This window comes from Eriocheir sinensis, chromosome 25 (assembly GCF_024679095.1).
Source record: "Eriocheir sinensis breed Jianghai 21 chromosome 25, ASM2467909v1, whole genome shotgun sequence".
Taxonomy (NCBI): Eukaryota; Metazoa; Arthropoda; class Malacostraca; order Decapoda; family Varunidae; genus Eriocheir; species Eriocheir sinensis.
This window is the reverse complement of record NC_066533.1, coordinates 18,751,936-18,765,179: the sequence shown is the minus strand read 5'-3', so window position 1 is coordinate 18,765,179 and position 13,244 is coordinate 18,751,936. Positions and strand designations below refer to the sequence as shown.

General features: G+C 45.0%; 2 protein-coding genes across 6 annotated transcripts in view; one reads left to right on the top strand and one right to left on the bottom strand.

Annotated features, from left to right (window-relative positions):
* Nucleotides 1–1,090: 1,090 nt before the first annotated feature.
* LOC127003546 (heme-binding protein 2-like) lies at nt 1,091–4,443 on the top strand. 2 transcript variants are annotated; one of them, XM_050870409.1, is made up of 7 exons: nt 1,091–1,222; nt 1,624–1,701; nt 1,906–1,959; nt 2,662–2,794; nt 3,146–3,326; nt 3,861–3,971; nt 4,151–4,443. In XM_050870409.1, exons 2-7 carry the CDS (start codon nt 1,630–1,632, stop codon nt 4,224–4,226), a joined length of 627 nt encoding a protein of 208 aa, XP_050726366.1. In that variant the 5' UTR covers nt 1,091–1,222; nt 1,624–1,629; the 3' UTR covers nt 4,227–4,443. The 2 variants fall into 2 exon arrangements, with proteins under 2 accessions (XP_050726366.1, XP_050726367.1); XM_050870410.1 differs by having other exon boundaries at nt 1,123–1,142.
* A 124-nt stretch (nt 4,444–4,567) lies between these two features.
* Nucleotides 4,568–13,244, bottom strand: part of LOC127003544 (transmembrane protein 151B-like) — a 50,994-nt gene continuing 42,317 nt past the window's right edge. For all 4 annotated transcript variants that reach the window (XM_050870406.1, XM_050870404.1, XM_050870405.1 and 1 more), the window contains 2 exons: nt 12,199–12,408; nt 4,568–8,898 (listed from right to left, as the gene is read on the bottom strand). In XM_050870406.1, coding sequence (XP_050726363.1) covers nt 8,359–8,898; nt 12,199–12,408 — 750 coding nt within the window. In that variant the 3' untranslated portion in view covers nt 4,568–8,358. The remainder of the gene's footprint in view (nt 8,899–12,198; nt 12,409–13,244) is intronic.

Here is a 13,244-nt window from a genome sequence, read left to right as displayed (position 1 = left end):
AGGGCGTTGTCTCGCTGCTGAGTCATCATGAAGTTGAACCTTAGCGTCATGTTCCTCGGAGTCACAAGTCCTCACGTAAGCAATTCAACCCTTTCCGTGTACTCTCGAACCCGTCTCCTTATTGCTTTCTGATAGCGTTCAAAGGTCACTACTCGGTGCCTCTTGAGTATTCTTTAAAGGCAAACTATTACGATTTTAAACTATGTAACCCACTCTAAGTTTCCTTTCATCCCTTTTCACCCATTTCTTAATTTCATCTGATTTGGGTAGAGATAGAGATTTTGATGTAGCTAAAATTATTACTCGATTCCTTGTCAGAGCTTGTAAGGCTAAGTATTACGGTTTTGAACTATGTAACCTTCTCTAACTTTCTCTCCATTAATTTTCTCCATTCCATTCCATTTATTTTTGGTAGAGATGAATCAGTACCTTCAGACTTCTTTTTACTATTCCTTCATATGCAAGCTATTACGGTCTGCCCTTACGTCACAGGCCTTCTATGCAAGCCTACGATTTTAAGCTATGTAACCTTATCTACCTTTCCTTCCATCCCATTTCACTCCTTATTTTCATCTGTTTTGGGCAGAGATAATTCAGTACCTTTAGATTTCTTTCAACTATTCCCTCTTATACAAGCTATTACGCCTTATCCGTATGTCACAAGCCTTTTATGCAAACCCTCGTACTGTTCCCGCCCCCGCACATGTCCTCTTCATGCGCGAAGGTCACTATTAAAGAACAGCCAACTTGCAACCCTCCCTCCGGAAAACAATAATACCTGCGATGTTGCCAGCCCAGGGTCACGCCGTTTTCCTCCTTACGTAAAAATAAGTCGCGGGTTATGTATTCGCTCTCTGCCTTGCGTAACTGAGGCGTTACCGAACATGGAAACTTTTTATTACCGTACTTTGTGTTTTTTTATTTACTTATATGACGAAGGCGTTTTTTATCGTGGATTTGTGATTGTTTTTCTTATTATGAGGTTTAAGAAAAAAATTGCAGCTACTCGTATGACCAAACACACACACACACACACACACACACACACAGAGGCAGCCAAGCATGTACGCACGAACCTACAGCCTCTATATAAGGTCTCCGCATCCTTCCTTCCCCACACATTGCAGGGAAGTCGCTAATAGGTGGGTTATCGTACCTGTGCCGCCTTACCTTACCTGCCTGCCGTACTGAGCTCCTCCCTGCCGCTCAGACTAGCAAGAAGGTAAATCTGGTGATCCTAAGGCCCCTATTCTTAAACGTATCGGCGAGTCAGTTCCTCTATTTGAAAAGCCTCTGTTGGAAGTTGCTGGGGTTTATATGGACTGTTTCGTGATCCCAGTGATGGTTTTTATTACTCTTGAAAACCCGGTTAATCTTCCCCGTGGCTCTGGACAGTACTCGTAGTTGAAGTTCGATACGTTTAAGAATATGAGTCTAAAATCTTTGCTGTTACTAATACTGTACAAGAGAAAGTTAGTTAATTTATTGTTGCTAAGGTGACATACCCATTTACCACTACTACTACTACTACTACTACTACTACTACTACTACTACTACTACTACTATTACCATCACCATAACCATCATAACAGGACCCTAACCAACATCCCTTCTTCTTACAGGTGAAAATGAAGGTCACTTTCGCACTGTTCTCCCTCGTGGCGGCGCACCTGGTCAGCCTGCAGGTCGTTGAAGCACAGGTAAGCAGGTGGAGACGTAGGGGATGACGGGGTTAAGAGGGGGGCGAGGGGGGGGCGTTTCCTACCTGGGGCCTGTGGTGGAAATTACTCTGGGTCGTTTGTGTCAGGTTGTATGTCTCTTCGGTACGTGTCTGGACTAACTCATTTCCCAGGTTCGCGTTCCCGGGTTCTAATTTTGGCCTACGCCTTTTCTCTCTCTCGCAGAAGGAGGCGGAGGTGGATGAGATTGCCCCGTACGACATCATCAAGACGGCGGAGGTGAGTGAAGGGGCTGAGGGGCTGGTGTTTGTTTGGTGGGTCTTATTAGGTGGACGGGAAGGTGTTTCTTTTTGGATGTTTACTTTAGGGTGACTTGTGGTTTGGTTTGGTTTGTTTTTTTAATCCGTTTCTTCCTCTTTTATATTATTCTATTGTTCCCTGTTCTTCCTTTAGTCTATATGTGCCTCCTCTCCCTCAATTCTTCCTTCTGCAATCTTTTTTTCATTCGTCCCTTCCTCTATTTTCATTCTGCTATTGTTCCCGGTTCTTCATTCAGTCTATGCGTGCCTCCTTCTCTCCCCCTCAATTCTTCCATCTGCAATCTTTTTTTCATTCGTTCCTTCCTCTAGTTTTATTCTTCTAGTGTTCCTTGTTCTTCTTTTAATCCATATGTGTACTTTTCTCTCTCTCTAAAATCTTCCTTCTATAGTCTTTTTCCATCCTTTCCTTCCTACGCTCCCTTTTCCTCTTCACAAGCTTACAATTTTTCCTCTTTTGCAAACTATACCTGTCCTATTTTATTGCTACTCTACATCTTCCCAATCTTTCTACCTCTTTTATTACCTACATATACTTTCCTTTCCTACCTGTCCCTTTTTCTCTTCCCAATCTTACTACTTTTCCTCTCATTACCAACCTTTTGCTACCCTAACACTTTGCCAGTCTTTCATCCTTCCCTCTCTCTCTTTCTCTCTCTTCCAGGGCTACGAGGAACGGTACTACCCACAAGCACGTTGGGTTTGCCACGGCAAGTCCCTCGACAGCCCCTCCATGAGAAAGATGCAGCAGTCCTTCTTCCCTCTCTTCCAGTACATCATCGGCAACAACGTAGATGGTGAGGACACTCTTACTAACGTGACTCTTTGGGCCCTTAATGTGTGTTGAAGGTTGTATTGTGTAACTGTGTTCGTGCGTTATTTTGGCCACTGGATATTGACTTTTTTTTAGTAATGGAGTAGTTAAGGACACACACCACTGCACCAAGGAAGAGAACACATAAAAGAAACCCAACACTAACCAATAACACAAACCAATAAGCCAAATCAACCATAGAAAACCATAACCAACCATAAACCTCATCATAAACCATACTAAACCATTATCAAACCCAAAAACCAGTAACCTAACCTAACCTAACCGATCAATCTAACTAGCCAACTAACACACACTCACATCCGTTCTCAAGACGCCCAGATCCCGATGACCGCGCCCGTCACGATGAAGATGAGCCAGGCGGCGGAGGGGAAGTGGACGACCCAGATGTGTTTCTATTTGCCCAACAACTACCAGGTGGGCGTCGTGCCTCCCACGCCTATGGATGCTGAGGTGTACATTGAAGACAGACCCGCGATGACTGTCTTCGTGAGGTGAGTGGGTGGTTTTTATTATCATTTATTTTAACAGTAAGGGAAGCAGCAAGATCGTTCCAGAGTTTACCAGTGAAAGGGATGAAAGAGTGATGCTGGTTAACTCTTGCATAAGGGATTTGGACTGTATAGGGATGAGCTAGAGGGGAAGGCAAGCAAGGGAGGCAGCTCAAGGGCAAAAAGCATAAACAGGAACAAAAATGGCCCACTGGATGCTGCTCCAATCAAAGAAAACAGGATGAGAGGGTGCTTGTTTACTTGTTTTTGGTTCTCTATGGAAAAACAAACACCAGATTCATATATATCCATGCATAGTGTTGTGAGCCGAGTGGTAGTTTGACAAGGCCTCTTCTTCTGCACCGTGAATGTGAAAAAACACTGATGAGAACTCGATTAGTCTCCTTCGTGACCTTTGGAAATATATGATGTGACAGTCGAAAGAGTTCACCATAACTACTACTACTACTTCTACAACTACTACTACTACTACTGTTACCACCACCACCACTACTTCAGTCTCCCCCCCTCCTACAGACGCACCGGGGGCTTCCTCACAAGGGCGGCTCAGTGGGACTACCAGGCGGAGGAGCTGAAGAAGGCTCTGAAGAACAAGGAGCCCACCGCTGACTACACCACCTTCTATATGTGAGTCTCCTTCAGCTTCCTTCCCTTCATCCCCCTTCTTCAACTGTCTATACTCTTCACCCTGCTCTACCCTTCTCTAGTCCTTCCTTTCGTGTTTAACTTCATAACTTTTATTATTTTATACCTATTATTATCTCCTCCCCCTCTCACTCTCTCACTCTCTTCCTCTCTCCCCACAGGGCCGGCTATGACTCTCCCATGAAGTTTATGAACCGAAGGAACGAAGTCTGGTTCATGAAGAAGTCGGCGATGTAAAGAGAATAGACCCCCCTACAGCACCACATTTTCCTTCCCATCCCTTGACCCTCCATCCCATCCTAGCGATCCTACCTCTCTCCTACTCCTCCTCCTACTTCTTCTCCCTTCCTCTATACGCTTCCCTACGTTATTGCGCCCACACCCACCCACACCCGAGTTAGGTTTATGTTTACTTGTACTTAGCAATGCAGTCAGAATAAAGTTGTTTTTGAATGATGTTAGTTTCTTTTTTTGCAGACCTCACGCGTAAAGTTGAAAACACATCATTAAAAAGCTTAAATTATATATATTCGTTTACCTTGTTTACTTAGTTCCTTCCAAATATTGCTGGAGAAAATGAAGAAAGATAAAAACGAGTTGTCAGATTATAGGAAAAAAATTAAGTTGAAAAATACATCCTTTGAATAATGATAAAAAAACTACGATTATGGTAACACTAATATAACAGGTAAACTCGTCTACTTCCACCAGGTATTCTTCTCCATCACACCACTCGACCAGAATATTGAAAAAAAGACCCTCCTTCACAAAGACACTTTCTTCACATCATATTAAAAACCAACAACAAGAGTGGCGCCGAAAAAAGGCTATACAAAAGAAGAGACAGAGGGACTACACTAAAAGACTCTCATTCACTAAGACAGCAGCAGCATCTTAAAATATACATACAAATTCTTAACCTTAGAGCGAAAAAATAATTACAGGTCACGTTCGAGGCAGAAAAAGTTAATCAGTTAGTTGAGAAAAAAAGTGAGAAAGTAGTTAGTCTTTAGGTATGCAAAATAGGTAATGAGGAATACATACAAATTCTTAATCTTAGGGAAAAAAATAATTACAGGTCAGGCAGTCACGTTCGAAGGCAGAAAAAAAGTTTACCTCAAGTTGAAAAAAAGTTTAAAAAAATAGTTACTTCTTAGGTATGCAAAACAGGTAATGAGGAAGGGAAATATATACAAATTCTTAACCTTAGGGAAAAAATAATTACAGGCCAGACAGTCACGTTCGAAGGCAGAAAAAAGTTTACCTGTAGTTGAAAAAAAGTAAAAAAAAAAAAAAAAAAAATAGTTACTTCTTAGGTATGCAAAACAGGTAATGAGGAAGGGAAATACATACAAATTCTTAACCTTAGGAAAAAAATATCTACATGCCAGATTAGTCACGTTCGAGGCAGAAAAAGAAAAAAAAAGTATACCTGTTAGTTGGATAAAAAGGTAAAAAAAAAAGTTAGTTCTCAGGTATGCAAAACAAGTAATGAGGAAGGGGAGACTTGTAAAAACTATTCATTGATTCTTCTAAAGGACTATATTTTCTTAATTTGTTTTTGGTGAGAACAAGAACACAATTTAACAGCGAAGCACATCACCATCACCATCATCACCATCACTGTTACCATCACCATAGAAAACACCATTAGTACCAACGCCATCATACAACTGTTATCATATTCACCTTTATGACAGTCATCACAATCCCTATCCTCTTCACTTTATTAACCTTCATGTATATCCCTCCCTTCCTTTCGTCTTTATATAACTTCCTATTTCTTCATTTCCCTATCTTCTATACTCCACAATACTTTTTCTATATCCCTTTTCCTCTTCTTCCTTTCCTCTTTCTCTTTCCTCTCTCCTCTTTTCTATCTCCAGTCTAGAGGTAGGTACTTTCCTCGACATCATCCCTACTTCCCTCCCTTACTCCTCTAACGCCCTTTCTCAACACATTCCCTGAGCAGCAACACGCCAAAGATGAAGCCTCCAATCAGCGTTGCCAAATCGTCGTACTCTGACAATCGTGTTTATCATTTTTTAGGCTCCGAGACGGTCGCAGCCACACACATAACGATAGAAAATTAAAGTTATCGTTGAAACTGTAAATTATTGATGGTTTTCGTTCTTTTTCGCTATAGTTGTCGGTCAGAAACTACGAAGAGGCTAAATGCTGAGTACGATAATTTGACAACGCTGCCTCCAACACACATCGCAACACACGAGCGATCAAACCTCCCATTTATGCAACACCCAAGAATCGACGAGGCGGCCGAACGAAGGAACGGTCCCGAGGCAACACAATACCTCGCAACACACACACAACACACACACAACACACGCAACACACACATACAACACAAAACGCTTTCCGGGAACTGACTGACTGTGTTGTTTTTGTTTTTCACCGTCTCCTTCGCTGTTTTGAGTTGCGACTAACTTATCTATAAACCAAGCTATTCGATCCCTTAACAAAGAATCCAATATCCTCTACACCTGTACCTGCACCTCTATATGACCTTGATCACCTGTGCGAGTCACCTGTGGACACGTGTGCAGGTGAAGGCTGTTCTGAGGCGTCCTTTTTGTTGCTAACGTTCAATCGCTTCGCCCGTTTACGCCTTTATAAGCTTCATCTCCCTTGCCTGGCTTCACCTCACAAAGCCTCCGCGAATACATACATACATACATACACACATACACACCCATACACCTACCCCCCCCCCCCCCCCCCACACACACACACGGGGCTAATAATACGGAATGGCGTTAACATAAAAAAAAATCCGCCTGAGCAAGGACTGGTTTTCCTATTTTGTTCGTTAATTGATTACGTTTATATTCGTTTTAATTGTCAGTCTTTTTGTTCTTGTTGTTATTGTTGTTGTTATTATTATTTATTCTCTGTTTTTATTTAAAGTTTTGATTAATTCTTCTTGTTGAGTTTTTGGTTATGACAATTATTGATGAAGTGAAATTTCTCGAGTGTTGTGTGTGTGTGTGTGTGTGTGTGTGTGTGTGTGTGTGTGTGTGTGTGTGTGTACGTAGGGACAAAAACCTTGGCTAGGATAAAAGAAAAAGAAAAAGTCGATTAATTTGTTGTGTAAAACTCTTTGTCTTGCGTTAATTGTTGTTTAGGGAAATTTAGCAGCGTAATTAATGTTCCTTTTGTGATTTCATGCGTTGTTGTCGCTATGGGAGTGTGTGTGTGTGTGTGTGTGTGTGTGTGTGTGTGTGTATGTGTGTGTGTAATTACCTATATTTCTCAAGGGTTGAAGCGAGTCTTTTTCTTCAACTCCTTTTCTTAGCGTGTTCCTAGAGACGTGTTTTGCCGATCCTACTAACCTACTAATCCTAACCAAGCCTCGCAACACATCCACAACACACCTGCAACACACCTGAAACACACCTGTCATTTGCTTCCCCAGGTGAGAAACACAAACACCTTTCCTTAGGGGCGTTACTTCCTCTCCCGTCCCTGAGTTCTCTTCCTCCTGACCCTAACAACAAAATCACCGTTCATCCTTTTGCCTCACATTTCAAAAAAGCACCAAAAAAAGGAAAATTCTCAAGCACCTATGAAATCCGTGGTGTCACTCTGCCTATCCCGCCCCCTACCCACTCTGCCCCGTCCCCTGCCCCGCCCCGCCCCGCCCCGTCACCCCCACACACAACACAAGCACGAAGCAAAGCAGCGTCTCGTCTCTTCAGCACCAACATATGCTTTTTCGCCGCAGCCGCCATCAAGGGAAGACGGAGGATCACGGTCTCTCCACCAAGGCAAATAACGTGCGCGGCGCGGCGACTCCTCGGCATCCTTAACCAGCTGTGTCATGGCGAGACCTAGAGGAGTCAGTCTGCAGAGGTCAACTAACGGTACGGTCAGCCTCCACTACAAAGATGCAAGTCACATGTCTTGTACAGGTTCCCGCGGCGGCCAAGACTTTGAGGACTCCCTTAGTGTAGCAACCCAAGCCGTGGAGAGCGAGACGCACTGCAGCAGCGAAGCACCAGACATGAAGCGTATTTCCAAGGCGCGTGAGGCGCTGCCCGGCGGCGGCCAGCCCGGCACGCGACATCAAGGGAGTGACACGAGGATGAAGAGGATGTGCCGGTGAGCAGCGGCCCGGCGCGGGGCGCGAAAGGGCTCAGGGCCACTTCCTGCACCCGTGGGCTTTCAGGGGCGTCGTGAGCAGCGTGCTGAGGGGGTCTGAGGAGGGGCTGCTGGAGGGCGAGTGGACGTCAGGTGGCCAGGGAGGGGAGGCAGCGGCCAGCAGGGGCGGGGGCGGGGACGTGGGGCGCAGGGCGGGGGTGGGGGAAAGCGGGGGTGTGGTGGAGGCGAAGGGGCGGGGCGGGGGGGGTGGTCATAGTTGGGTCTCGAGGTCGTAGTGGCAGGAGCGGCGCGGCAGCGTGAGGCGCGGCGTGGAGGGGATGTCCCGCTCGGTGTGGGAGCGCCGCAGCGGCGAGGGTGACATGGAGCCCAGCAGCGGCGCCGACACCCTGAGGGCGTCCTCGTAGTCTGGCGGCGCCTCGGCGGGCAGAGTGCAGCCGCAGCCCTCGAAGGGGTCTGCTGGCACGCACGGCACCAGCGGCGAGGCGTGGTAGAGCACGTAGCCGTTGTGCAGTGAGGTCCTGGAGGCCGCGGCGCCCAGGGACAGGCTCACCGCCAACTCGGAGCCGACGCTGGCGGAGGAGGCGGCTGGCGGCAGGCTGCTAGGGATGTTGCCGTTGGCGTCGACGGATGCCGACACCTCCATGAGTAGCGCCTCGCTGTACGAAGGCACCAGCGTGCAGTTGTTGGCGATGGTGGCCTCCAGGTCGTGGCTGTCCGTGGTGGCGGAGCCACGGGAGGCGCGGCCGCCGCTGACGGGCGTGGTGTAGTTCACACCGAACAGCTTAGTAACCTGAGGGAAGAGGCACCTGACACTGAGGGGTCCGCCGCCCCACACCACCAGGGAGAGGCGGCCCGGCGCCTCACCACCCCGGCCCACCCCTCCGAGGCTCTTCCGCCGCGAGGGTCGGGCCCGGGGCGGCGAGGGGAGAGGGAACGGCCGAGTGAACAAGACAAAGAAAGGACAGAGGCAGGGAGAAGGTGCCTACTGGCGTAACATTGATCCTCCCACCTGCCTTGACCAGCTGACCCTCCCCTCCCGCCCTTCCTGCCTCCCTCCCTCGCCCCATTTCTTTATCTGTATATCTCAAGCCTCGCCTCTCCCCTCGCAATCGACTCATCGCCTCTCCGTGAGCTCCCGTCTCGGCACTGAAACTGGGTCATGGATACAGTGTGCGGCAACCAATAATAAGGGACGAGCCAACGGAGCAAATGAAACAAAACGAAGCGAACGGAAACCAATCAGCTATCGGGAAAAATAATACATGCGGGGCGGACGTGCGAACGAAACATTAAGGGGAAAAAAAGACACACAGACACCCGCCCTGAAACACAACACAGCCACGCACGCAACACGAGAGGCAACTGAACGCGGCTAACGAAAATAAAAATAGCTAACGATGCAACACTGAGGAGAAACACTGGAAAACAAGGCTCTCTCAGGGGGACGAGGCACGCAACACACTGACGTTAATACCCTGAACTAAAGAAAAAAGGAAAACAGAAAAAAGAAAAAGAAAAAACATCACTACCACCACCTCTAACCTCTAACCACCACCACTGCAATCACTATTATCACTACTCTAAGCACCACAATTGCAACCACTACTACCACACACACACACACACACACAGCCGTCCTCCGCCCCCCCCTCACACACGCAAGCCAGACTGATCCCAACAAAGAAAGGCTTTTCCTCTTCATATGAAACTGACAAAAGAATAAAAACAGAGAAAAAAGCGAAAAAAATTAATCCTCCCACGAAAAATGAACATCAATAAAGATAAACTGTAAAAGGACGAAAGGGCACAAAAAAACATCATTGGTCGTCGGTTACAGGACCAACAAAATAGAAAAAAAGCAGAAATGGAAAAAAAAAAGGAAAAACATCCCCTGAAAACTAATACCTGTCACCATCATGTTGGAAAAATGAACGTCAGAAAAAAAAAAAGAGAGAGAGAGAGAAACTGAAATGGTCAAAAGTCACTGGCAATGAACGATAAAACTGAACGGCTAAAAGAACGTGTAAAACCGTTCCGTGTATCGCTCCCGCCCGAGAAATACGAGACTGGGAAAAACAATAAAAAAAAGAGAGAAAAAAAGAGAAAGAAACAACAGAACTTCGGCACTCGCACGCAACACACAACAAAAGCTTTAAATGTGATCACTTTCCCAAAATCCACCAAAAAAAAAGGCAATACTGTTGAAAAATATATAAAAAAGAGAAAAAAAGAGAAAGAAACAACAGAACTTCGGTCATCGCACGCAACACGCAACAAAAGCTTTAAATGTGATCACTTTCCCAAAATCCACCAAATAAAAGGAAAAAAAAAGAAAAGGCAATACTGTTGAAAATATATATAAAAAAATTCAGACTAACACACACACATACACACTCACATACAAATAAAAAAAGAATAGGATGAATGTAAGCTTCTCAAAATCTGCCTAAAAAGTAAAAAAAAGACAGACATTGCTAATCATAAAAAAATACTGACGATCACACACACACACACACACACACACACACACACACACACACATACAAACTTACATAAAGGCAAAAAAGAAAGATTTAAACGTAAGCCTCTCAAAATCTGCAAAAAAGTGAAAAAAAGACAGACACCTAATCATAGAAAAATACTGACGATGACACACACAAACATACAAACTTACATATACGCAAAAAAGAATGATTTAAACGTCATCTTCTCAAAATCCGCCAAAAAAGTAAAAAAGGACAGACATAGCAATTCATGAAAGTATACCGAGGCTTGAACACACAAGAAAATGGACTTCTTCCCCAAAATATGCCTCAAAATCGAAAAATATAAGACTTGGTTGTTGATAAAAGATTAAAAAAAACATACTACTTCACCTAACACGTAAAAAAAATTATACACAGTGAATATAAAGGTCAATAAAAACACACACACACCCAAGAAAAATATCAATGTACTACCACTAATAATAAAACTACTAAATAAACAAAACTACAAATAAGAAAAACCGTCCATACGAGTAAAAAAAAAACACTCGTTGGACAAATAAAGAAAAAGAGGAGGAAGATAAAAAGAAAAAAAGAATAAGAAAGAGTATATAAGAAGACACCAAAATCGTCACTTCCTCTTATATTACTCTTGAAAAAATGACATTATAAAAACGAAAAAAAAGTACTATAAAAAAGGAGAAAAAAGAAGAGGAAAATAAGAAAAAAAAGAAAGAGGAAAAAAACACAAAAACGAAAAATCAAGAGTAGCTCCATAAGAGGACACCAAAACTCCTTTTATGTCACTCTTGAAAAAAAGGAAAAAAAATAACAAAAAGGGAGGCAAAAAGTACCAGCATAAAAGAAGAAAAAAGGGAGTAGAGAGGCCCTTCTTGGCCACCCCAAAAGGTACTTCAGTGGAAAATATTCTTAAAAAATGGCAAAAGGTGTGAGGGAAGGTAAGGTAAGGAGAGGAAGAGGACAAGGGAAGGAGAGGAGGAGGAGGAGGAGGAGGAGAGGGGTGGGGGAAGAGGAGAAAGAGTACTTGGGAGATGAAAGGAGAGGAGAGGAGAGGAGAGGAGTTGGGAAGGAGAGGAAAGGGAAAGGAAGGGAAGGAAAGGAAAGGAAAGGAAAGGAAAGGAAAGGAAAAGAAAGATGAGAAAAGGGAGGAAAAAAAAGAGAAGCGAGGAGGGTATAGAGGAATGGAGGGAAGAACGAAAGAGAGAAGGAAAGAGAGACTAGGAAAGGAAGGATGTACAAAAAGGAGAGAATTTAATAACAAGGTAGACAGGTAAGAAGGAGCACCTGGTAATGAACGTAGGTGGTGTTGTACTCGATGAGGAAGCGCAGTAAGAGGAGGAGGCGATTCAGAACACCCCGAGCCGATAGGGAAAGCAGAAAGAAAGGAACAGAAAGGAAACACAAAGAGCCCAAGTAACAAGGTATGAAGGAGCACCTGGTATTGAACGTAGGTGGTGTTGTACTCGATGAGGAAGCTCAGTAAGAGGAGACGATTCAGAACACCCCGAGCCGAAAGGAAGAACAGAAAGAAAGGAACATAAAGGAAAAACAAAGAGCCCAAGTAACACGGTAGGAAGTAGCACCTGATAATGAACGTAGGTGGTGTTGTACTCGATGAGGAAGCGCAGGGGCCAGGACAGCAGTAATAGCGAGGCGATCCAGAAAACCACGTGACGTATGTACCAGGGCGGCCGCTTGTTGTCCCTCCGAGCGATCACGAACTCCCGGAACACCACGTTGGTCAGGTCCAGCCCCTCACGCATCTCCATATAGTCATCCCTTCTCTCGCTCTCCTGTAGATATAGAAGAAAATGGAGTATCGAAAATGGGAGGTGGTGTTTGTAAGATGGGAAGGAGGGAAGGTAAGGGAAGGAAAAAGGGATAAATATACAAAAAGGAAAGAAAGGGAAGAGAGAGGAAGGGAGGGAGGGAAAGATATGAGGGAGGCAAGGAAAGGTAACAGGGAAGGTAATAGGTAGGAGGAAAGAGATGGAGGAAAAGAGGGAAGGAGGGAGGAAAGGAGAGAGGGAGAGAGGGAAGGAAGAGATAGGATACATTTAAGGGGGGAAATAGTAGAGGGGGAGGAGGAGGAGGAGGAGGAGGAGGAGGAGGAGGAAAGAAAATGGAGAGAAGGTCCCTCCATTACCATTGTTGTGGGTAAGAGTTCTCATGGGAGGTGTTGTCTCTCTCTCTCTCTCTCTCTCTCTCTCTCTCTCTCTCTCTCTTTCCTCCTCCTCCTCCTCTCCTTCCTCTTTCTCCTTTACCTCCTCTTTCTCTTTTTCTCTTTTTTTTTTCGTTTCGTCTCATTTCTTCTCTCCCTCTCCCTCTCCTAATCCTCTTTTTCCTTCCTTTATTTTCTTTCTCTCCTCCTCCTCCTCCTCCTCTTCCTCCTCTCTCACTTACATATCTTTGCTTCTTCCCTCTCCTCCTCCTCCTCCTCCTCCTCCTCCTCCTCCTCCTCCTCCTCCTCCCACCTCACACCTGTCACATATCGATACCTCCTCCTCCTCCTCCTCTTCTTCCTCTCACGCCAACTCTCAACCGCAAATGGAATGGCAAGGTCTAAATGATATTGCAAAGAGAGAGAGAGAGAGAGAGAGAGAGAGAGAGAGAGAGAGAGAGAGAGAGA

Coding starts and splice junctions, on each gene's coding strand:
- LOC127003546 (XM_050870409.1), top strand. CDS start 1,630: ATGAAGGTCACTTTCGCACTGTTCTCCCTCGTGGCGGCGCACCTGGTC. Junction 1,702..1,905: donor TGCAGGTCGTTGAAGCACAG/GTAAGCAGGTGG, acceptor TCTCTCTCGCAG/AAGGAGGCGGAGGTGGATGA. Junction 3,327..3,860: donor GCGATGACTGTCTTCGTGAG/GTGAGTGGGTGG, acceptor CCCCTCCTACAG/ACGCACCGGGGGCTTCCTCA.